A 26,691-nucleotide genomic window follows, 5' to 3' on the forward strand; every position below is an offset into this window, starting at 1 on the left:
GGCTTACTCGAGTCTGCAGTTTTCTCTGACAGTTTCAATCAAAATTAGAAATGCTGCTCTGAGACTTAGAGAACTGATAGTGCTGCCTGTTGTGCAGTTAGTTTCCAAAACACGTTATTCATGGTTACATACAATTTTAGACTGATGTGGGCCAAAGCCTAGCATAGCCTGTAACGTTATTATGACGGACACATTTTATGAGTGAACTTGACTTTAAGTGACTTACAGGTTTCTTTGAAAAATACTTTCTTATAGCCAGGTTCTTCCTTGTTGCTGCCATCCTCCTCTCCTCCTGGCAGCGCAGGCTTGCCGCTGCTAAAACTAAACAGAACTCCCTCTCCAGACCAGCAAACTGCCAAAACCGTTGTTTTTCTGGTCACACTTGTTGGCACTCACTTAATCAAGTTGATTTTATTAGCAGCACCTGGCTGCTATTATCCCCCCTGGATATCCCCTGCTATTATTCTTGTGGAAGTAGTAAGGTTGTGGTTAATTTTCACTTCCTGCTTCTGCATTTGCAGTTTTTGTTCAGTCTGCAATGATGCATTGTAAGATGTAAAAAGATGGACCCTTAGTCCCCCTCCTCGATTCAGAGGTGTTTTTTTTTCTTCCATTTTCATGTTAACGGCCTCCTTGACTTCCTGCTCAAATCCGAGGGCCATTTACATGAAAAGGGAAAAACTCTCTAAACGGCTGCAAATCACCATCTTACGATGATGTGGTTTCAACCATTCCCCAACTTTCTGTGAGCTGTACTCATGGTCGTTGACCAATGGTCAGAACAATTTGCATAATAATGATGAAGAAACTGGTGAAATGTTTCTTCCATTGAAAAAAACGTTACGTCCAGATGAACAGAATCAACTTTTTGGGATTTCTTTACCTGGATGATTGAGCATGCATCAAGATGTAGCAACTGTTTGTTTCTCCCTGAGGAGAGCATGAGGCAAATCTGTGTGCTACAAGTGGCTGCAGTGTGTGTTTAGCTCTTGTTAGTCGTTGTACGTGTGCGTAAGGGGAGAGTGCAGGTGACTGACAGATTTGTGTAGTTTCTGCAGTGATGTGGACACTGTACCAGTCTGATGTGAAGGAAGAGCTAACCCAGAAGCTCTTGAATTGATTTGCTTTGTCCCTTTGGTCACAAACTCTGGGTGGTGCTTCGAAGAATGAGATTCTCTGGAGAATTAGAGCTCGGTCCCTTAGACACGTTTACGTTTAAGGTTTCCAGAAAAAAAAAACAGTTTCAAAATGCATGAAAAGCTGAAAGGTGCGTTTAGTTGTATTAACTAATTATTGTGGAAAATCACTAAATATATCATAAATCACTACAATCATGCTCTCCCCTACATAAACTGCCTTTATAGGTTAAAAGTATGGGTACAGGTATAATACTGGCCCTGTATTTGGTATGGGATCCAAAATCTTAATTTTGGCACAGCACTGTTGCTGGGACTGCATCGACTTTCCGAGTGGGAAAGCTTCAAATTCCGACTGGGAACTCGAACATTCGTACTTCCTCTGGGCGAAGATGAGTCGTGGTCCTGTTTTGTGAAGCCACACGTGTTCGTCGGGGTCCGCCTCCTTCGATGACGTCTCCGACCCGCCGACACTCATAAGCAGAGGGCGTTAGCGCGAGGTGAAAGAGTTGAATCTCCATGGCGTTTAACCAACCCCAGGAGAAGGACTAAAACTTTCCCTTATTAAACCCGGATGTGATATGGATGAAATCACGCCACTTCCACAAAGAGAAGCTGTTTTATCCAAGAGGATGCGGACTATTTGAAACCGCTGCGGCTCAGCCAGAATTCGTGAAAAAGTAAGTTTCTCAGTTGCTCAAATACTCAAGTACAGTACAGATGTTGTGTAGTGTACGCTGCCTGCACACATGAGTGAAGCTGTGGATGAGCATAATAGACTACATTAAATTTTAATATTAACATCCGACGTTACTGATCAGCGTTAAAACCGGATGTTACTGAGTTTTACGATTTTAAGAAAGAGTAAAGCACAAATGTAAGCCTTGCATTGAAAATAAAGGCACAACCTTTTTAAGCGTCGGGAGAGCCGCCAGTTTAGCTGGAGGGCTACATTCAGCAGCGTTATGTACCTAAAATGTAAAGTCGGCTGACTGTCTGAATATACTGCATCCAGCGTCGCGTTAACGTTTCGCTAATGCTGGGCTTACACTGTGCGATTTTTTTTTTCTTTTTTTCAGTCGCGTTATTCAGCTTCTGCTCAAACTGCACGATTGACTCGCAGGGGTTAGAAGTTGGTAGGTCACGATGCAGGGTCTCGCACTATACTATGCTCGGATGCGACCTGAGTGCTCACACTGTGCGTCCATAAAAGGAAGGTTATAACAGAATTTCTGTCGCTCGCTCTCCCTCTCTGTCTTTCACTCACACAGACACGCGCACCACCACCATCAACTTTGCTAAATTGCTAATGGAAAACCACTGATCAGGCAGCTGGGATTGAGCAGCAATGTAAATCCAACTATTTTCACGGTTGTTGTGATAATTATGTGAAGCCACAACGAAAAGGCTCGGATGAGCTTGCCATAGTTCTACAAGTTGTGCCTCCATCGCTTGTGTCCAGATCACACGCTGCACCGCTGTGCTGCGCAGTCTTTTTCGCTGACATTTGTGTTTGCGCGTTCGCAGTGTGAGAAGCTGCGGTGACACCCTCACGACGGTCTCCAAGCGATTGGTGATCGGGAGCTGGTCGTGAGGTGTTAATCGCTTCTCGTTACCCCACGTATACTACACGATGCACGACGGACGATGAAGGCCAAAATCGGGCCGATCGCCAAAACGGTCGCACGACTCAAAAATCGGCTCAAAATGGGCCAAAAATCGCACAGTGTAAGCCCAGCATAAGGGGAGTGTCGGACCAGCTCTAACATCTCCAGCACATCCCGAAGTGTGGACTCTGGCAGCCAGTCAATGTCTGAAAATGATGTTTTATGGTCTCCGAGCCACTCTCTGATCACTGATGGCAAACCCCTGATCATTCACTATTGCTCTGTGGAGGGAAATAAATGTTGTTCGTAAGATTACATTAAAAATAAAATTCGTGTTTGCACAAGTTAACCCCAGCTACCTTTCTCAGGATATTAACTGCTAAACATGCATTATTTTCTAACCTCTTCAGATAACCAGTCACCACAGAGCAAGAACATTTGATGATGAGGTTTGCTGTGCTTTGCCATAATTATTTTTTCTGTATTGACCTGATACCAAGTAAACACAGGCCGATACTAGTGATGTGCGATACCACTGATTTCCTTTCCGATCTGATACCAAGTAATATTGAGGGTGGTATCGGCGATACTGATCCGATACGATACCTTGTACAAAAACGTATTTTATTTATTGTATCTCAAATTATAGTTTCATAATGATTACAGGACATCAGATTACTTGTTCTTATCACTTAATAATGCAGAATTCATCATACAGAAATAAAAAACCTGAAGTCGTGAGCTATTTGAACACCTTGCCTGCCTGCAGCACTAAAGGACTCCGTGAGAGACGTCTGTCTCGCCCTAGCAGCACCTGTCCCTGTCCACTCCTCCTCTTCAGTTCGCCTTAACATACGCTCGTCATATTCTGAGATATGATTTACTCTGAGGTGTTTGACAAATTTGTGGTGTTGCCACAACACCTCACTTTCTTGCCACATGTATCTCAAACCATGTCTCGGCTGTTTGTGGATGTAAAATACGTCCGCACATGACTCCAATTACGCTCAGCCACTGTGAGTGCGCAAGCCAAGGGCCTGCCACATTTATACAGCCATATTTCGCACATGACTATGAAAGGTGGACGAGGAAGTAGTTCCTTCCAATTGTAGACAACCGAATGAAATAGTTTCTTTCCACTGTGTTCCTGTTAATGGTAAACTACAAATTTACCCTAAATTACTAAAATATCGATATTTTAATGTGAGAATCGATTCTAGAACATAAATGATTGGTATCGGAGGAATCGATATTTCAGTATCGATCCGCACATCACTAGCCGATACTCCAGGTACCGTCAAAATATAAAGGCAACTTGTATATGGTGATGTTGTGTGGAGTGGGAAGGCTTGAGTGTTCTGTAGCCTTGACATGATCACTACCAACAATACTCTTTTTCCAGGGGTCCGTTCTTCGTACCTCGCTTACTACATCCAAGATCAAATGACACAGCGCGATGATTTGATCTTGGATAACTTTGAGCTCGCTATTCCGGTTCTCCGAACACACCTGTTGTTGACGATTAGTATAGCTGGATGAAGTAATGTGAGATCACTGGGTGGCTTAACAGGGGCTACGCATCGATAGTAGAAACCTTGGTCGGCGAAAATGTCGAAGGAGCGCGCTCGGTATTTTTCAGCAGCAGAGCAAGAACTCTTGATTGAGGGATTTCAGGAGTTTCAGAGTTTAATTAAAACGCAAGGGAACACTGCAAAGGCTGCAAAAGCAAGGAGAGAGGGCTGGCAGAAAGTTGCTGACAAATTAAACTCGTAAGTAATTTAATAATAATAATAATAATAATAATAATAATAATAATAATAATAATAATAATAATAATAATAATGGATTGGATTTATATAGTGCTTTTCAAGGCACCCAAAGCGCTTTACAATGCCACTATTCATTCACTCTCACATTCACACACTGGTGGAAGCAGCTACGGTTGTAGCCACAGCTGCCCTGGGGCAGACTGACAGAAGCGAGGCTGCCATATCGCGCCATCGGCCCCTCTGGCCAACACCAGTAGGCGGTAGGGTAAATTTATTACACTCAACAAAAATATAAACGCAACACCTTTGTTACTGCTCCCATTCCCCATGGGATGGACGTAGAGACCTAAAATTCATTCCAGATACACAATATAACCATCCCTCCCAAACAGTGGTCACAAATCAGTCCAAATGTGTGGTAGTGGGCACATCTGCTATATTGAGATAATCCATCCCACCTCACAGGTGTGCCACATCAGGATGCTGATCTGACATCATGAGTAGTGCACAGGTGTACCTCAGACTGCCCACAACAAAAGGCCACCCTGGAATGTGCAGTTTTTTGCGCTATTGGGGGTAGGGCTGCCACAAACGATTATTTTGATAGTCGACTAGTCACCGATTATTTTTGCGATTAGTCGACTTATCAGATCGTGCATCAATTGGATGTAAAACGTACAGCTTATTGCACCAGCAGCATCTGCTCTTATATAACTACCATTAGCTTACAGCTTTAAGTTTAAGGTATGTGCTGTCACCGGCTCTAGTGAGCCTTGCCCCCTGCTAGCTATCGAGCTAGTGGGTAACAGACGTCTCCGAAAACGTCGGAGCGCTTTTGAAAATATGTAGTGTCTTGATAAACTGAGCAGATATTTGAGGCTTACACAGTTACATTCTCGCCTGAAAATATGTTAAACGTTTATTTTGTGACCCAGAAAGAATAATAAGAGTAATATTAAAACTAACCAGCTGCCGCCATTGTTGAAAATTGAGCAGGGCCGCGCTATGAATTCTGGGACACTGCTTCTTCTTCTTCGGAGTTTAACGGCAGCTGGCATCCTTGAACATGCAGTGCTGCCATTTTCTGTTTCAGTCCGTTATTACACTCTTAAATACTACTACTTATTCCTGCGTCTTTTGGGATCTTACAAAGCTTCAAACGACACGTCGACTATTAAATTAGTCGTCGACAATTTTGATAGTCGACGTAATCGTGACTAGTCGACTAATCGTGGCAGCCCTAATTGGGGGTCTGGGGACCCAGAACCGGTCAGTATCTGGTGTGACCACCATTTGCCTCATGCAGTGCAACACATCGTCGCATGGAGTCTATCAGATTGTCAATTGTGGCCTGTGGAATGTTGGTCCACTCCACTTCAATGGCTGTGCGAGGTTGTTGGATATTCGTGGGAACTGGTACACGCTGTCGTATACGCCGGTCAAGCGCATCCCGAACATGCTCAATGGGTGACATGTCCGGTGAGTATGCTGGCCATGCAAGAACTGGGACATGTTCAGGGCAGATGGCAGCTGAGAAATGTGAACCATGATTCATCCGTGAAGCGCACACCTCTCCAACGTGCCAGACGCCATCGAATGTGAGCATTTGCCCACACAAGTCTGTTACGGCGACGAGCTGGAGTCAGGTCAAGACCCCGATGAGGACGACGGGCATGCAGTTGAGCGTCCCTGAGACGGTTTCTGACAGTTTGTGCAGAAATTGTTTGGTTGTGCAAACAAATTGTTCCAGCAGCTGTCTGGGTGGCTGGTCTCAGACGATCTTGGAGGTGAACCTGCTGGATGTGGAGGTCCTGGGCTGGTGTGGTTACACAGAATGGTAATATTTATCACTTATATTGCTTTTTAGTAGGGCTGCCACGATTTGTCGACTAGTCACGATTACGTCGACTATCAAAATCGTCGACGACTGATTTAATAGTCGACGTGTCGTTTGAAGCTTTGTAAGATCGCAAAAGACGCAGGAATAATAGCAGGATTTAAGAGTGTAATAACGGACTGAAACAGAAGATGGCAGCACAGCATGTACAAGGATGCCAGCTGCCGTTAAACCCCGAAGAAGAAGAAGAAGCAGCTGTGTCCCAGAATTCATAGCGCGGCCCAGCTTAGTTTCCAACAATGGCGGTAGCTAGTTAGTTTTAATATTACTCTTATTATTCTTTCTGGGTCACAAAATAAACGTTTAACATATTTTCAGGCGAGAATGTAGCTGTGTAAACCTCAAATATCTGCTCAGTTTATCAGGACACCACATATTTTCAAAAGCGCTCCGACGTTTTTGGAGACGTCTGTTACCCACTAGCTCGATAGCTAGCCGGGGGCTAGGTCACTAGCGCCGTGAGAACACCGGACTCCCGGCAAATTGTTTTCAAACCCACCGCCGTCTTTCGCGACTCAGGTTAAATATATATGAGTCACTTAGATAAATTAAAAATGTTATTGTTTGGCTTTTTTTTTAGTATTTTATTTGTTCCTGAGTAAATTGGTTTGGCTGAGATTAAAGTTATAGTTTTTACACAGCTGAATAAACGTCAAGCAGACAGCTGATTATCAGAAGTGTGAGATGCTGGAGAATATACTCCGGTGTCCTGTTATATTTTAGATAGCAAGGAGTTTATTAAACTTTACCGAAACAATCTGCAAATTTCATTAAAATTGAATAAACTATCATCTTGTCTTTATTTTTAGTTAGCACCTTAAAAGCTTAAAGCTGTAAGCTAATGATAGTTATATAAGAGCAGATGCTGCTGGTGCAATAAGCTGTAGTTTTACGTCCAGTGGATGATGATCTGATTAGTCGACTAATCGCATAAATAATCGGTGACTAGTCGACTATCAAAATAATCGTTTGTGGCAGCCCTACTTTTTAGTCTCTTGAAAAGAGACCCTGAAATAATCTGTTTGTTTATAACAGCAACCAAGAAAAGGGCAGAGCAAAAAAAGACAGGTGGTGGTCCTGCACCCCCTCGTCAACAAGTTGGTTAAGTAAATAATACCCTCACGGGAAAATTGATATCTCTCTATGAGCACACTGTCGCGCTGAACTAAAGGATCCTGTCTATCCCGCAATATACGCTGAGTTCTGAAAACTCCCCTCATCAATCTTGCACCTTCCGCAATGGGTGGCTCGCGTATACGGACAGGACATGGCTGCGACAGACTTCCCAAATCCACCTTCGCTTTTATAGCCGTGGTCTCTCATCTTGATTACACGAAGTAATTTACTATTACTACTCTAAAATATGAATTACATCTGAAATAATCAAATACATGAAATAGAATGATTAATAGTACATTTCCCTTTTTTTAGGAAATGACCTGTATGTATCTGTATGGAATCAATAAAAGGATCAAATACTGCATTAGCTTTAGTTACATTGATAATATTTATTTATGGTAAAACAGTGGTAAAATATTGCTGTTGCTTTCGTATAAATGAAGCGGACATACCTGAGTGGCTGCGATCTAATCTTGTTTACATAAAGTAAGCCTGCTCCCGAGCAGGTTTACGCTTACGGATCTGTTGCTATGACAGCAAGTCCCGGATGAGCTTCGGAGAACCGAACGATCCAGGATCACGCGAAATCGTCAACAATCAAATCCAGCTAACTTACTTAGCGAGGTACGAAGAATGGACCCCTGGTCTGTTGAATAACAGCCTGTTTAGAATCGGCTATTTACCTCTTAAGGAAGCATGTTCAGAACCTCAAATCCTACTTTATGCATACAGATTTTTTTAAGGTGCCTATGTGTGCTTGTGTTTTTATAATATTAAGGATCTTGATTGATACTTTATTGTTCTCACTGGGAAATCTGACTTCAGTTCTATAAATCTGTGTCAGCTTATTTTAGGCTCTCTTTGATTCTGTTGGGTAGAGGGACAAAAGCCTTCTTTAACCCATTTAGTTTGTACTGCCACACTCTATGCCTTCTTCCTAATGGTGCCAGTGCCCAGTACAGGATGTAGGATGGATCACAAAGAATTCTGTGTTTATTTATGTGCACACTGGTCAGAAACTGGTTGAAGTACTCAAACCTTAATATACTTGTGTTCAAAAGACTCTTAGTTGTGAGATAAGTGCAACATTAATTAAATATGAGGCGGCTATTTGACCTAAAATGAAAAGTGTATTGGTATTATGCGTGTGATCTTCCTGTGTTTTAATAACCTTTACCTTAAGATATGAAATTATGATCTTGCGGTATAACTGAGCTGTATACATACCTTTTTGAAATAAACACACTAACTAATTAAAGATTAGTAAATTGTAATATTATTCACACAAATAAAATGGGTCAAGGATATTATTATATTATATTAGATTAGATTATACTTTGAATGCAAAAAACTGATGTAGGTCAACATGGATATACAAAGTGTATCTACTCCTAAAATATTCAACACACTCCTAATATGCATCTATTCTGAGAGCACCATGAGACACAATGTATGGAACAAAAGCATCATTAAACCTAAGAGCAGTAAAAACTATTCAATTTGCTTTTTATTTGCATAGTGACCTGAATCAGTGAACCCATGTTGTCCAAGTGAAGATTTCTCTTCCACGTGTATCATGAACAGTTTGTTAGTGTATATGTGTGGTTCTGGTCAATCCTCCGTACCTTTGCTAGTTCATGAGGATGGTATCATTAAAAACTGGTGGTAAGGGGGGATCCTTTGAGAATGTAAGCCAGTGCCTAGTATTATTTTACTAGTAAATAATTGTAAAAGTATGGGTGTTAATTTGCACCCATTCTTTTAATAAATGTTGACGACATCTAGCTTTGTCTTTGTTCCAATGGTTTTAGGGCCACTGGGAAATGTAGCAGGTTGTTGTGGGACCTGTTTCGCTCCGTCTCCTGGGAACACACATCTCTGTGTTATCAGTGTCTTGGCACTTCAGTGTGAGTGGGTGATGTACTGTGTTGAAGGACTCCTGATTCAAAAACTCTGGTTATCAGTTGTTTTAATTCTCATAGTTTTGTTGCACTTCACAGAGTTAAGGACCTCCAAATGTTGTCTGACAGAAGGAGCAAAAATACTGTGACATAAAATGTGTGCAGCAGTTGTTTTGTTTAGCAACCAATGTATGCTCTCAGTCATCCAAGTCATGGTAGTTGTAAGTGCTTGAGTTGAAGGCTCCTGGACTTCTTTTGAGGTTCTTGAAAATGTTTTACCTCTTAATATAAAGGCTTCTGCAGTTTTTTTTTTTTTTTTTTTTTTTTTTTTTTTCTTTCTAAATGACATCAGAAACAGCAGTATGCGACATTACGTGATGGCAGAGCTTCAGTTCATCCTTTGTCATTTTTTTTTTTTTTTTTTTTTTTTTTAAATAAATAGGACAGGGGGAATGAATGAGAGAGAGAGGGGGAGAGAAAGAAAGAAAACCAAAGGGGAGAAGAGACGGTGAGAAGGGGGGGGAAGAGAGAGAGAAAAAAAAAAAAAAACTCCTGGGTCACCTGTATGGAGAAAAAAAACAAACAAACAAAAACAGAGGAGACAGCAAACAACAAAGAGCAACATAATAATAGAGAAAACAAAGCACCATACCATCACAATAAACTAGCTAGTCATAGATATCAGTATTTACTAAGTAATAAACAATATTGTGCAGCACGCAAGATGGACAGCGCACAGTGTGCTTTGAGGCAGCAGCCAAGAAAGCTTTAGTCCGCGTCTGTGAATACCCATGTGTGCATACCTGTGTGGATCAGCATGCTTGCATTCCAAAGGTTTCTCCATGTAATGATCTGCTAGGGAGTGTGGGGGGGCCACAGCCCCGTCCTCCAGGGTGTGAAGCGGGTATGGAGGAGATCAAAACTCCAGACATCCAGAGGCCCCCAGAACACAAGAGACCATGGAAGACCAACAAATGACAAGGGCGGAGCCTTATACCACGTGATACAGAAGCTGTGCCGTGTGATGCTAAAATTAGCAGGGGAAAAAACAACGGAGAGCACGTCAGGGATGACGAGAAAGTGACAGGAGAAAATCCGTCCCGGTCAACCACCCAAACATCAATAACGGGAACCTTACACAGCGCTTCCCTATACACGTCGACCTCCCGCAGGCACAAAGAAATTACAGAGGCTATTACTTATCACCTGGCTCCCATCAACACTGTGCAAAACGAGGGATTTAGGAAAATGATCAACACCCTAGACAAACGCCACACAGTGCCGTCCCGCAACTATTTTTCTATTGTTGCACTACCTGCTCTATACACGCAGTGTCGAGTAACGGTGGAGACGGAATTTCAAGCAGTACAACATTTTGCGGCAACAACAAAACGTGAGACATTTGTTGTTTTTATGTTTATTTATTGTTTTTATGTTCAGTCTCAACTGTTACGAAGTTGATGTGCAGTTAATAAGTGCAATAAATATTTATACTGGAAAAGAAAATCGTGAGAGAATCGTGATCTCAATTCTAAGCCAAAAAATCGTGATTCTCATTTTATGCAAAATCGTGCAGCCCTACTGCGACGTGAAAACTGCGTTTTTGTCAGGGGTAGACATTTGTTCAAACACAAATAAGAGAAATAAGACACTGCAGACCGACTCAGAGAGTTTTAGAAACGTGCGCACGGGTGAATGTCTCTGAGAAGACACACACACACACACAGAGTGCAGGCTTGGTTGCTTTATTTATAGGAGAAAGTAAGTTACATAGTACTTCCTCTTCTGTAAGCAGTCGGGGAGAGGTTAGACGTTAACTCAGTGCTTATCTGACCTCACACCCACTCACATACTGAAATATAACAATACAGAAGTATATCATGCTTTATCTGACATCACACATTGAAGTAAGGAATGCATCATGTTCTCTTTAACAATAAGCTTGGTTATGTTGAAATATATGAACATACAAAATATAAGGCACACTTGATTATATTGTATTATGTAGAAAATCTCGTTACAGTTTTCAAATCTATCCACTTTGTAGAGCGTTTTCAAAACGCTGCACTTTCCTTGAACGAAAACGCCGTCTCAGTGTGGACAGAAGGCCAAAACGGAGAGAGAAAAAGATGCGTTTTCATATGAAAACGCATTAGTGTGGACATGGTTTCAGTCTGCATGCCAACAATCCTTGAGCAAGCTACAAACCCCAAATTGGTCTCCGATGGATCCAGCTGATATCTGCAGTTATCGATCATAGCTGAATGGGGCATGTTGTATCACATGGATTAGAAACGAGCTACATAAAAACCAATCCATTTGCTATTTTAAAAATGAATGAAAATCTTAAAGTTACAAATGATAATTAATGTATTGGTACAATTAGCCCTCTGTAATAATTTAAAGATCCTTTTTTGTTTGAAGTGACAAAAGACCAGCAGTGTTCACACATTGAGGTTGAAAAAGGAAAACCTTCCTTAAATAAAGCGAAATAAAACCTTTTCTTTACTATTTTTAATCAATCTAGTCCCAGACATCTGGGCCCTATTTCAGGAAGCCAGTTTAGAAAACTCAAAGTGAAAAACAATACTCAGGGTTGAGTAACCCCGAACTGTCCAACTCGGAATATTCGGTTTCAGAAAGGCTGATAACAATTAGTTCAGTCAACGCGGAGTTGCTTTAACCCCAAGTTAAGCGCACGCACGAGGATACATAAAGCCCTGATTAGTGGAGCACAGATTAAGTGAGTCACCATGGAGACGGAGGGAAAGAAGGCGCGGTCAATGTATTTTACAGCGCTTGAGGCCGAAATTCTGATGGCAGTATATGCCGATAACATGCAAATTCCGCGGAAAAAAAGTAACACAGCCTCAGCTGCAAAAGAAAGGGAGCATGCATGGCAAAACATAGCCGACAGAGTCAATGCGTGAGTGTTAATTTAAACATTGATCTAGGGATTTCCACCCATTTAACACGTTATTTTATTATATTTTATTTTTTATTTTATACATTTGATTTTGTGATGTGATGTGAGCGCAGGTGCAACCCAACAGGCCCCAAACGTTCCTGGCAGCAAGTAAAAATGAAATATAAAAATATAGTCCAAACAGGTAAGGTGTAATTGTATTATGAGCCATAGTGCTTGGTCTGTTTGTCCTATGTCAATCAATTGCAGTTAGAGGCTACATTAATTTCCCCTCTGTAAGCACTTATTGAAATTATCTGAGCACATTACAAGTACATATTTGCTTACTCTGTATGCTCAAATGTGACCCGTTATAGCCAACAGAAAAAAAAGCGGAGGCCCGAAAAACAGGTGGGGGTCCTCCACCACCACCACTCACAAAGACTGAGCAGTTGGCTTCCACATTTGTCATAATGTTGGCAGCATCACATATGATCTTCACAGTGCAGAGAACACAAATTAGCATCCATTACTATAATGAAATAATTTGTTAGTTTGAAATACTACAGGGAACTATGTACCTGTACATTAATGCTGTGGAAAGACTTCCTGTTCACATAGTCTCCTTCATTTACTGAAGAAGCAATGATTGGAATGTGAGTGCCATCTATACAGCCAATCACGCCTGGGAACCCTGAAAATAAATGTAAAATTTAAGAAGTAGTTCAAGTATCACCACATCATGAATTAAGTTTTGTTCATCCTGATACCTGCAATTTTGTGGAATCCCTCTTTGATAAATCTTGTGGGTCTATGACCGGGGAACACCACAAACGAGTACAGGAGACGTTTCAGTGCAACTGTAACATTCCTGACTGCCCGACAGACGGTAGCCTTGGAAACGTGCTCAGCGTCACCAATATTATACAGAAAGCTCCCGTTTGCAAAAAACTGAAGTGCAATACAAATAATATGTACAGAACTGAGAGAATGTCCGCGATGTGTCACATGAGCAATATTAGGCCTGAGGATGTTATTCAAATGAATTATAGATTGTGCTGAAAAACAGTAACGTTCACACAGAAAATCATCAGGAAATGATAAAATGTCCGAGCGCGCTCTAATCACGCTCTCCCGGCGGAGAGCTCTGCGGAGGATTTGGGCTTCAACATCTACTGGCTCTTCAAGGGAGGGGCACGCCATGTCTGACACTTCCTACAGTCAGGTTTCCGACAAGGAGGCGGAGAAGGTCAGGGTTAGTTGAAGTAAACCTGCTAGGGGGCAGGTTAGCTTCACGGAGTGTGTCGTCATAGTAACTCACTCAGAATTAATCTAAACTCACTTTGTGAAACCGAAAACCCAGAGTTTTCGTTAACTCAGGGTGTACTTACTCAGAGTTTGCACTAAACCGGCTTCCTGAAATAGGGCCCTGCTGTATATGGATCAAACAAACTCAAGGTTTCTTAACATAAATTTATATTTATTTTAAAAGGTACTCTTCATATTTGTAGCTTGAGAAACCTGGAAAAAGCACCTCACCATCATGATGGAAAACTACAACCAAGAATCATAAGGATACCCGAAAGCCTTGGATTGAACATTATGTCCAAACACGAATAAACACTCTTATCTTTTTTCAAAGCATAAAAATGCATGTTGTTACAAGATGATTTCCATTTCTATAATTGATATGTTGCTATGCTACCACATTGTACAGTTCAACCTGCTGCCCCAGCATGCAACAATTAAGCCTCTTTTTCATTAGTACAGGGGTAGGCAACCTTGTGTGCCATCTAAAATGTCTTCGGAAGTCAATGTGCCATATGATTGCATTAGCAATAAATTTAATAACGCTCTATATTAACAGTTACACACTATATAGAACCACTTTATAGAATTTGTTTGCAGATGTTGGCAGCTATCAGCGAATAGTTATCAGCTATTTTGAAACAAACAAAAAAAAAAAGACAGCAAATGGACTGTACAACAGAAAATGCAAATGCTATTTATGATACCCTCACAACAATGATAAGAAAAATAAGGCAATATGGCATGTTGGTTAAAACAGGGATACATATGTTAATGTGATCTCTGGTCTCCCACTCAGAGACACAGGTCTCAGTGTCCAGCATTCAGACGGCTACCTGAGGACAGTCTTCATGTGAGAGAAAATCTGCTCACACAGATACGTTGAGCCAAATATAGTCAGTAAAGCCTCTGCAATGTTCTGAAGACAGTTAAACTTATTTTTAGCCAATTACAAACTGAATCTTGTAGTTGGGGTTGTTAGATACTGTCATTAAGAAGCGGCATAATTTTTTTTTTTTTTTAATGCACATTCTCAGATTAATTCACCGCGTGTCGTACCCAGGGCTGGACTGGGACAAAAATCGGCCCGGGCGTTTTGACTACAGAACGGCCCACCAGGTATTATAGCCTTTGAATGAAAACAGATGCTGTGGTGACAGTGATGTATGCCGTCTTGTTGGTATATGTATGATTTCTATACACGCTACATCAGATGAAAACTTTGGTTGTAAGATTCAGATAATTATTTAATAAAAGCTAGACATTTTAAATGAGAATAAGAAAAAAGTATTTCTTTGTGCCCCCCTTTCCTTGTTAATGCCCTACCTGGCCCCCTGGCAACACTTTGCTAGACCCGCCCCTGCACAGTTACCAGCTGTCAGCTACACAGAAAAGCATCCTGGTGTTATTTGTCTCTCAGAAACAGTTCATAACTTCCCTTCAACTCATTCATGTCAAATTAATATTAAATAAATCCTAACAACAGCTGATCAAGCTTAAAGGTGCTGCTGTTGTTTAGCACGACATCCGCTGGTTTCCTTTCTGGTGCAAAGGGGGCGATAAACAAACAAGAGAGAAAAGCCGATCAGCTGATCATTGATCAGTTTCATGATGAGAGAAGAAGAGGCAGCTGTGCAGCGTAAACTCCAGCTTTGTGTCTTTTTCCATTGTAGCTGAAGTCCGGGACAAACTGTTCCTTTTCAGCTCAATACGAAACGCGTAATATTTTCTCTGAATACGAGACGATTCTGTTTTTTATGGGACTGTTGGCAACTCTAATAACCTTATGAATAAAATAAAGTTCACTATCAGTAACATAGCACCCACCCAGCTGTATATAAACTCCGTCATGCTAGCTAGCACGCAGTACGAGTTATTGTAACTGACTGTGAAAAGTCAGCACAACGAAAATAAACCACACCTAAACTTGGTTTATATCTGACCCTGATAGACTGCAGGTCATAACTTCTTACCTGAAGTTCAGTTCACCTGACACTCGGACCGGCGGCCGCCTCGGGTCTCTCCTGCCTCCCCTCCTGCCTCCCCTTTCCCTCATCCACCTGCTGGCCTCTGTGGAATCTCCGCCGTAGCCACCACCAAACAACTGAGTTATTTTAACACATCGACCAGCATCTGGCCAATCCACCACCTCTTATTGTTTATACCATTACAAAAAATCGGCCCATAAAAACGAAAAATCACCCGGTATGCCCGATGGCCAGTCCAGCTATGGTTGTGCCATCAGTTTACCCTTCGCGTGACAGCCACAGCTAAAATGTGATGTCATCAGACTGCATGTGACCGGCTGGTCATTAGCATCACTTGATGAGTCGTGAGAAGGTCTCGTGCACGAAAATCAATACCGCCATTTTTGAAACCCAGCAACGGGGAAATGGTTGCAAAAAACACCATGTTCCCCAAGGGTTCATGTTAGAGTCAAATTGTTGAATGTTGTCATTGTGTTTCTTAAATTTGTAAAGTCTTGGTTCAAGCAGTAGGATCAAAGACATTCCTTTGTCTCTGACCACCTCTCCAGCCAATTTGGTGCTGGGGGAGGCTTAGGGAGGTTTTATTATAGATGGATCCTATCTGAAAGATCTGTTTCTTGTGCTGTAAGCTTCCTGCTTTTATGATCCTTTGGTGAGCAGGAGGTCACCCAAACGTAGGGCTGGGCGATATGACCCAAAATTCATATCTCGATATTTTTTAGCTGGATGGCGATATAAGATATATCTCGATATATATTTTTTAAAGCCATAAAGTAAGAACAAAAAGAGAGTTCTTAGTCAAAGCTGTGTCCCAGATGTCACACAGGCACTTTTATTAACATACAGCACAGATGTACATAAAATTTACTCAAAAATAAATTATGAGCATTTATTAAATAATAATGCTCCATAAATAAAAGAAAACAATGCTGTTTTTGTGCTAAACAAAGAGCTCACAATTGTGCAGTCAAAATGTAAACTAACAGACGAGCACAATAACAAAGACAGATTTCACAGCTGCTCTGTTCCCAACTTGTACTGCGTGACTGACAGCCTGGAGTTTGAAATCCGCTTCGCAACCACGTCTCTTGGTGCCATTTATGGTCCTTATACACAGTAGGGTACTATTACGTTGAAGCACAGTACGTATCACTCCGCGAGGCTCAGCCGTAATCCTCCGACAATCCATCAAGCGGTGCAGCTCCGTAGTTTACCAAAGTCATACTCAAACATTTTTTGACAGATTGCTGAGCGCCGTGTTCCACATAAAATCGGTTCGCGGCCATCAAGCACAACCAGAATTCATACATAAGGCGCGCTGTCAACTTTTGAGAGAATGAAAGGATTTTAGTCCGTGCAGCACCTCTGGGCTGCATGGCGTTAGCGTGGTTAGCTCGTTAGCGTGGTTAGCTCGTTAGCGTGGTTAGCTAGCTAACACGTTGACGCCGTCCAGCCCCACGCACGGGCGATGCGCAGTAACTCGTTAACGGAGATTTGCCGTGTCCATCTTGTCGCTTCCTGCAGGTGAAGCGATGGGGGAGGAGGGGGAGTTGTGTTCAGTGAAGGAGAGGCGAGGCCGAGTAACGTAAAGACGAAAGTGGACGAAAGAGAGGCAAACTTGCGGCTCCACAAGTATAATTATAACGTAACATAGACTATATCGATATAAAGGATATTGTCACATCTTATATCTCGTATAAAAATATATCGATATTTTTTAAAAACTCGATATATCGCCCAGCTCTACCCAAACGCACCCCCATGACACACACACACACACACACACACACACACACACACACACACACACACACACACACACACACCTACCTTTATAGCATTGGAGGGCTGCCCTTTGGCACCCCTCCTCCGTAGTCTTCCACTGCTCTCTCTATTGTTCATCCTGGGGTTGCCCTCCTCCAGGCTTGTACCTGTGGCTTCCTGTCTGGGGGTGGGTGTTGGCAGTTCTTCTGCCCTGCACCCCAGCCCTTTGTTCATAATCCAAGACTATTTTTCTATATGTATTCTTACCTCCTAACAGTCGCCATATTATAATGTTGCAAATATTCACAAACTCTGCAGTCTCTCTAACTCCAATGTATACCAAGCAATCTATTATTATCAACAGTACTAATGGAAAAGGAGTTATAGGGGATGGCACTGGCCACAACAGGAGACGACTCTGTCCCTTCCTGTAAAGTGCAGTGGTGCTTTTAACCCAGTCCACTTTATGTCCCACTTCCTCCGTGTCTTACTCTTACCCCACTTTTCTTAGACAGTTCTTCTTTTTTTTTTTTTTTTTTTTTTTTTTTTTTTACCACACCCAAACTCAACCTTGGTTCATTGCCTGTTATGTCCTTTTCTGACAGTTCCTCTTTTTACCTATGGATGGGTATCGTTTAGGTTTTATCCGATACCTGTGCCAAACCGGTACTTTTGAAACGGTGCCGGTGCTTGGCAATGGAGAATGCAAACTTTGTCCAAAAACCTCTGTTTTTATTTTTAGCAGTCTTTTTTTTTTCTTTCTTTTTTTCCCCTGCAAAATGATAACCAAGTTAGCCTTTTCTGTCGCTACAACATACCGACAGAAAGCCTTCAGCCTTACGTCACTAGCTCTCTCATTGGAGTGAAACTCTGCTGTCTGTTCCTTGCTATCTACAATATATAACCGGATGCTGGCGTAAATTTTCGACCATCCCACACTTCTGTTTAATCAGTTTTCTGTTTGAAGTTTATTCAGCTGTGTGGAAACCCTCCCGAGGGATTAATAAAGTTTTATTTAATCTAATCTAATAACTTTAATCTCAGCCAAACCAATTTACTCATGAACAAATTAAACACTGAAAAACGCCAAACAATAACATTTTTACATTATCTAAGTGACTTATATATCATGTTTAACCTGAGTAGCGAAAGACCGCAGGGGTTTTAAAAATTATGTGCCGGGAGTTTGCTGTTCTCGCCGGCGCTGATATTTGAAGTTTACACAGCTCGCCTGAACTCGCCTGAAAATATGTTAAAAGTTTATTTTGTGATCCAGAAAGAGTAACAAGTGTAATATTAAAACTTAGTAGTAGTAGTAGCCATTGCTGGAAACTGGAATTGGCTGGGCCAATCTGGGATGTTTTTTTTTTTGTTTTTTTTTTTTGTTTTTTTCTTCTCCCCAATTTTGTTGTCTGGGTGGAAAATCGGGAGATTTTTGGGAGGGACACTGAAATTTGGGATTCTCCCGGAAAAATCGGGAGGGTTGGCATGTATGGCATACAGTAGGTCAGCAGAGGGAGAAATGTAAACTGCCACTTTAAGGGAAAAAAATTACTTGGTGTATTATTTGCAGCTTTAAACCATATGCTACAGCTTCCTTATTCTTTGCTGGAAGTGTGTAGAAACTAGGTTATGTCCTTCTCAATGTCTACATGTAGACGGGTCTGGCAAACTCCCATGTGCACTTGAATATTCTCAAGGATAATGCACTGGTCCAGCATTCTGCAGCCAGAATGAAAACTGTATTCCTCCTATATTTGGGTTTCCACTAATGTACAAACTCTCTTTTCCAGTACAATAGTATAGACCTTCCTGGAGAGGCTGAGGAGTGTCTTTCTCCCTCATAGTTGGTAGGGGTGGGGGAAAAAATCGATACTGTGTAGTATCGTGATATTTTGTTTGCTAATAATGTATCGATACAGGGACAGCAGAAACCGATATTTTGTTACAAAAAGGTTTTTGTGCTCTGACTTCAGAGCATGTTGATCCTTTTTCTGAGCAAGAATCCTGACATTCCTTTAACTGTCCAAATGTGTTTAACTTTTTTTGGCAGCAATAAACATGACAGTTTACTTATTTTAATTTAAGACATGTTTTATTTTAAGTTTAAATAAAAAAGTTTTAATGTAAAAATTATATTTTGTTTTAATTTACTTTCAAATTCTTCAGTTGCTGAAGGGGCTACATAGTTTTCATAAATTGCATAGTTCAGAATAGCTATAATTGTACCAGATGGTTGCATTCAGTTAAGTTGGACTAGACTGTAATACAAACCGTTCAGTTTGTCAACAATAAAACTGACTGAAAATGAGAGCGAGACTGAGTGCGAGACTTTGATATTAGATAAAACGAATATTGATAAAGTTTACCTTTATGTACAGAATCTGAATATTGCAAAATATTTTTAAAAATTGCATTAATATCGTATTGTGTGTTAAGTATTGTGATAATATCGTATCGTGGGATGTATGGTGATTCCCACCTCTAATAGTTGGGGGACTGAAGGGTGTACTCCACCTTAAAAATGGGGACTACCACCTAGGGCTGCTCATTTAATCAATTTTAATCACGATTACGATCTGGGCTTTCAACGATCATTAAAAATGACTGAGCCGATTATTAGCCCCTCCCTCGTGCTTTACTCTCGCGCTGGTCCGTGTGGCAAATCGAGCGCACCTCTCTGCATTTCGAACACGTGTCACAACAATTATATATATATATATATATATATATATATATATATATATATATATATATATATATATATATATATATATATATATATATATATAAATAAAAAATATAACCTTTCTGCTCATTTATTGTGAGAGTCACCTCTCACAATATATAACTACTTATTTAATATAAGCTTTCACAACATGCCACTAATAAAAGCCACTCGCCTGACAGGTTACCAGAATTTTTTTTTTTTTTTTTTTAAATGTTGGAAGAAAACTTGTTTGTGCAAAAAGCCATGTTTGCACAAACAACTATCCTGTTTATTTATTGTACTTCTGGTCAATGCTTCTATTGCTGATAATTGGTTAGAAACTTGTTATTTTATTTATTTATTTTTTTATCCTTTTTTCAGGATCATTCCCAATTGAACCCACTACAAACCTTAACGGAGGAAGAAGATGCAGTCCTGTACATTGATGAATGGACAACACCAGCAGATTAGACAAGCCTCTCAGCCCTCGCAAGCTGCTCCTTATCATGCCCATGATGGAACAAGAAATCTGCAATCTTGGACTCCAAAACAAAGCATTCACTATCAAGCAAGAAACCTAGGAGTGCAAAATGCACACGCTGAACATTTCCCTTTGCACAATGGAGCTTATTCTAACAGACAAATGTCAAATTTGCAGACTTCTGCAGGAACTTATCAGGAGTTTTCTTCTCAGCAGAATGGTGGAGGCAATAAAAATAGTTATTTTTCTGGTATGTTATTTAACTATATTCAAAATGTATCAGCTAATAAGCAAAGTGGAAACCCATCTTTGCCAGCATCTGGATTTCAGATTCCCACTCTGCAAGACTGTGATCAGAATTCATCAACTCAGAGTCCACCTAACCAGATGAACTCAAACACTACATATCCCCAGCAAGGCATGTCCACTCATTGGAAAGAGCCACTGGTTGTTAATGAGAGACAAATGATTGGAACACAGGATAGAACTGTGACTAATATCCAGCATGTCAGTGTTCAGCAGGGCATGCAACAGAATGTGAATGGAGACTTGACAAAACCCATTTCAGCGTACACTACACCAACTACCTCATTTCCACCTGAACGTGGTTTATGTACCAGCACTATGATGTCTGGCTCTGAACAGACTGTGTACCTTGTTTCGAACAATCAGGTTCAAAGACAAAGCGGCACTCAGCATGGATTCTCTCCTGTCAACTCACAGAGTTACAATATGGGAACCTCTCAGACTTCAGGAAACAGTAACATTGCAACATATCCACCATCAAGTGCACAGAATTCTTACTTTTCCAGCACCAGCCACAAAACTCAGCAACACTCGGCTCAGCACCAATTAAGAAACAACAATGGGATCAAGACTGCCACCTACAGTAACTCAAATTTTTATAAAAAGTATGAAAATATTAATTACTCTGCAGAAATGAGAGGGCGTCAGATAAAAACTTATAAACAACAGAAAGTGATCAGGCACTCATTAAGTGCAGATGGTTTAAATAATTCATGCACTCCTGGGTTTGATGGTTGTCGTCCTCCTCCACCGTACAGCTATGCAAATCACAGACAGCAGCAGTATGTCAGAACGACCACAATGGTCTCGTCTAATCAATCTAATATTCAACCTGGGACTTCGGCTACCCGTAAAAATTATAGTAACTTGAATTCCATCAAGTTATTACCCGGGCATTCTGGACAGTCTTTACCTCAAAGCACTCAAAATGTAATGTCAAGAACACAGCACGCTGTAAGTACACCCCATCAGCAAACCTGTGTACCTAACGGTTTCCACAAATCTGCTGCAGGAAATGAAAGAAGCCCAAGTAACGAAATTCATCCTAAAAAGAACTGTAGCTTAATTGAATTGTTGCTTTGTTCATCCCTGCTGCCGGAATCTGTTGACCGCAAGACACAATCATCAGTAGCAAGCAGTTTTGAGATGCTGTCATCAGTCCAGTTAAATGACAGCTCCATTCACTCATCACCTGGAAATGCCAGCACCAAAGCTATTGCTGTTGTACAACCACTGCCATCACTGGAAGGTCAGCTTCACAATGACCATGCTTCTTCTGATTCCACAGCAGGAGACTCTTTAAACAACCCTAAGGAAACTTTTGTTTTAGATACCACAGCAATTAACAAAACGCTGCCATCTTCAGAGTCAGGGACACAAAACACAGGAAAACAACCTGAACTGGATGTTAATGTTCAAAATTCAATTCCATCCCAAGAATCAGTATGCCAAAATTCTCCTGAAGACCAAAGTGGGATCCAGACACTTTCAACATCACCCGTTTCTGATCTTTCCGCACTCCCAACATCCCCATGGACATTATTGGCACTAACGAAGTTGATAAAAGATGCAGAAAAGAATCAGAAAGAGCTCAGCGATTTGAAAGAATTACACACTGCACAAAAAATTATAGACCTGTTTTGGGAGGGAAAACTTGAAACACTGCAAATGTACTCATGCAAGGTAGGCTTTCTCAAGGTTTTAGAAGTTAAAGAATTCTGCCAAAAACATTTAACAGCCAACTCTGTTGTACTGTTGCAGGTAGATGGCAATTTTGAGGAGCAAATGGAAAGCTACCATGTCCTCAAAGACAATGAAGTATTTTCAGAATTGCCTTACAAATCATCATGGTTAAATCTAAATGAGCAGTTGGATGAAATAGACAAAGAATTTGGTTTCCCATTGTCTCTGAAACATCACACTTCATTGCTTGAGAGTGATGGCCAGAAAGATCAGATGCACATCAACAACAGTGATCCTGCAATTATGAGTAAAGTGCCAAGCAAGATCTTGCCATCAACACATTTTGAACCCGTTGATTCAAATGAAGGAAAAGAAGCCACCACACTCAAACCCCCCTCCATTCAAACTCCCTCCTCTAATCAGACAGATGATGCCAGTGACCCATGTTTGTCCCTGAAAATCCAAGTTATGCCTCCAGAAGAAGCCAAACGTTACCATGAGCAAAGCGAAAATGAGATGCCACAAAGTATGGATGCAGAGAGGGTCGTAAGTAGTTCCACGGAGAGTGAGACACCTGATAATACAGAGTCCACATCGTGGGAATCAAAATTGGAAACTGTGGAAATTGGCATAAGTCAGTCGCTTTGCTGTCTTACAAAGCTGTTGAAAATGACTATAGGATCAAGTACATCTTATGATTGTAAATGCCACAGCCAGAAAGAACAAAAGTTTGGAAAAGGGTTAAAAAATACCAGTGATAGTGGCGAAACAGTTGTACTAAAGCACAATAACCAGTTTGGGAAGGATCCAGTAAAGGACAAGGAGAACACTGATGATCAAGTTGTGACATTTAGTGGTTCTGAGCTTTGCAGCTTTCTTGGTCAAACCATAGATTTGACTGAAGTTGATGACCAACCTCAATTGCCTTCTGAACAAAATTCTAAGAACCACTCCAAAATAGCCAATACCAGTCATTCAGGTATTATAATTATAAGTGATGAAGATGAAGATCTCTCCAGTGGTGAAAATGAAATTCTTAGCCAGAAGACAGATCTTGCCATAAAGATGTCTGAACCTTACGATAAGTGTGGACAAGAACAACCAACGTCTACAGCATCGAGTCTGTCAGGTGCCTCAGTCAGTACTAACAAAGCTGAAACTGAAAAGTTCTGCAGCACTGAGACTGAGATTGCCATCCAGATCCTGGATCATGACAGGAGTTGTGAAGAAGCTTTAGATGTGCCAGTGTCACCTTTGGAAACCAAAGAGCAATCTCAAATCTGTGCTGAAGGTGACTTTAAAGTATCTGTCAAGCATAAAAAAATCAAAAGAAAACACAAGAGACTCGAATGGGATGATGAATTTGGTCCACCCCAAAAGGAATCAAAGAAATGCAACTTGCCTGTTGATCTTAATTTAGAAAATGCCCTTGATGATGTTTCAAAATGTGAAAAGGAGCCTGCTGTTGAAGCTGAAGCTCTCAATATAGACTCAAAAAGAACTGCAGAACTGGTGCTGTTTGGCTCAGCTCAACAAGACAAGTGTGCTTTAACTGGCAGCAGAAAAGCCCATTTCCGTTTTGTAAAGGGTGCATCTAAGGCAGCACACCTGAGGCCTCCAGAAGTTCTTACTGTCAATCTCAACCCTTTGAGTAGCAAGTCCAGTGACATGGTGTACAAGAGGAATTATTCAGTAAAACAGCTAATTCATGACAAATGGTGGAGAAGTTTTCAACAGACTAAAGCTAGTCACAAAAAAACCCGTAAACATCGTTCTTACTCTGTTGCCGGGGGTATCTTGATGAAACGAGATGGAATTAAGGAATCCCGGAGTCTGAAGACGCTTGGAGAGGAGAAGAAGGATATCACCGCTGATAATAAGAGGTGTTCCTCTAAAAGTGAAAGCCAAAATGTCAAACCTTGCCAGGAGCACATAGTCTTGAGGTTCAGTGTTCTACCCAGTAACTTTGACCTCAAAGATGGATCCAGTGGCAGGAAGCAATCCACCAATCCCATTTCAGGTAAATACCATAGATAGAGGGGGTACCGTTATTCTAATATTGCCCACAATAAAGTTGAGATGATGATGATGATGATGATGATGATGATGATGATGATGATTATTATTATTATCATCATTATCATCTATTGAAAAGAATGGATCACAGAAGGCTGATTTTTGGTTTATTTTGGTAAAAACTGTGATCTCTCCAGATGGTGCAGACCCATTCTTTTTGGTAAAGATCCAAATTTATGAAGCTAAAAGTATTCTTTAAAAATTTAAAATTTCAATGCTTTATTGTAATTCACGTATAACGCCTCAGTTTTGTTTTGTTTTTGTTTTTTTTGTTGTTTTTTTTGTTTGTTTTTTATTGCATGTTAGAAGGGTGATTGGCAAATATATTGTTGGAGTGTCCACATAAAGCAGGGACATTCAACATAAATTGACCCAGAAAAGACTAATGACATCTCTGCTCCTCGATGGGTCATAGTTGGAGTGGGATACTGGTGTCTTGCAGATTAGAGTGGTGGTAAACATGGGAACTGGAAAGTACTGTTTGTTTTTTCTTTTTCTTTGAGACGGACAACAAAATTTATTTTAAGGAAATTTTGAATCTGTCTTTCCAGAAGAGCCAGAGAAAGAGCAGAGCGCTGCTACAGCTGCTGCAAAACCGAAAGGTAGCAACTACATCTGAAGCATACATCAGTTCTTATTCTGCCTTTTTAAAAATTTTATTAATTAGGCAGTTTTTGTCTAATGGTTATTAATTACATCATAGGTAAATGGAGTTCGAGTCTGCAGAAGAATCGACCTCGACCTATTCCCAAGACCTTCAGTCTCTTCCACGAGTATCAGAAGAAATACAAGGAGCGCTCTCACTCAAAAGATTAATAATGTGAAAGATGTCTCTTCTCAGGGAATACTTTTTTTTTTTTTTTTTCCATTTAAGACATTTAGTACAAAGATTCTGACTAAAATTATGCCTTTGTGTTTTTTTCTGCAGTGTATATACAAGCAATACATTAAGGCTGTGCAACCTTTTGTTGTTTACATGCCTGTAAAAAGCATTACAGTCATGGAGCAGGTGTAGTTACTGACTTGTGGGATGTGGGAACTTGGCAGCCTTTACAAATTTGTTCAAGTGATGACATTCTGTTCGTCATTGATTATTATTGTGTCACTGCTCCTTGTCGGTTCACCACTGTACTCGCGACAGACATGAAAGGAATACATGGTATTTGCTGTCGGTGCAGTTCTGTTTAATGAGCTGAGAAGCTCTGAAGATGCATGACACTGCATAGTTTGTCTTGTGTCTGTGCATCAGAGAGTGCATGCAGACTTTAGATGGTAAGTCCACATGTTCAGAGCCATGTTCAAATTAACAAGTGATATCCATGAAAGGGGGTGTAAGTCTAAAATCTTTGTTGTTGTTTTTTTGACAAAAAACTTGACTTGTAACATTTGCATTGTGAGTTTTTTACTGTTTTTCTACACTTTCAGTATTTGTACTCTAACCATTTTTTAAAATTTTTTTATTATTGTTTCTACGATTAAATTATCCATTTTTAATGTGGTTTTGTCTTTGTCTAAACTAATAGTAGGTATTATAATTGATTTATAAGCTGCAATAGTTGTTTAGCATTAAAGGGAAATGGCGTAGTTCCTGGAAATAATCTGAAACAAACCCAAATTACAGGAAGGTGAAATGCCCATTAACGGTTTTATTCTGCTCCTTGCAACGATCCTCTTTGTTGATCTTATTGTATTGTTTGATATCAAATCAAAAATGTTTATGCATGTTTTTACTTTATAGCAGTTTTCTGGAAATTACCCCATATGGAAAAGAAATAGTAAAAACTTATATGATTTACTCATGAAAGTGGCCACTTTCTCATTACTTTCATATGTTGTTTTAGTAAGTATCCAAAACATACAAGTTTCATTTATATAATTTTTCAAGGGATCTTATATCAGTTTTCACTCTTATATGCTTTTCATACAAGTTTCACACAAGACAGATACAAACTTTATAAGATTTATATATATCTTTTCCATATGGGACCCTAGGCAGATGTCAGATGTGGCACTGTTCAAACAACATCCAATATGGGCTTGT

General features: G+C 40.5%; 1 protein-coding gene across 1 annotated transcript; it reads left to right on the plus strand.

Moving 5' to 3' along the window:
* The first annotated feature begins 1,626 nt into the window (after positions 1–1,626).
* amn1 (antagonist of mitotic exit network 1 homolog (S. cerevisiae)) lies at positions 1,627–26,144 on the plus strand. The gene is made up of 5 exons (XM_080304906.1): positions 1,627–1,816; positions 20,486–22,574; positions 22,653–24,594; positions 25,202–25,252; positions 25,354–26,144. Exons 2-5 carry the CDS (start codon positions 20,532–20,534, stop codon positions 25,464–25,466), a joined length of 4,149 nt encoding a protein of 1,382 aa, XP_080161032.1. The 5' UTR covers positions 1,627–1,816; positions 20,486–20,531; the 3' UTR covers positions 25,467–26,144.
* Positions 26,145–26,691: the final 547 nt, after the last annotated feature.

Source organism: Astatotilapia calliptera, chromosome 7 (assembly GCF_964374335.1).
Source record: "Astatotilapia calliptera chromosome 7, fAstCal68.1, whole genome shotgun sequence".
NCBI lineage: Eukaryota > Metazoa > Chordata > Actinopteri > Cichliformes > Cichlidae > Astatotilapia > Astatotilapia calliptera.

Excerpts from the sequence above, each read along its gene's own strand:
- amn1 (XM_080304906.1), top strand. The coding sequence starts at position 20,532 with ATGCAGTCCTGTACATTGATGAATGGACAACACCAGCAGATTAGACAA. Across the intron at positions 24,595-25,201 it reads ATCCACCAATCCCATTTCAG|AAGAGCCAGAGAAAGAGCAG; the intron begins GTAAATACCATA and ends CTGTCTTTCCAG. Across the intron at positions 25,253-25,353 it reads AGCTGCTGCAAAACCGAAAG|GTAAATGGAGTTCGAGTCTG; the intron begins GTAGCAACTACA and ends ATTACATCATAG.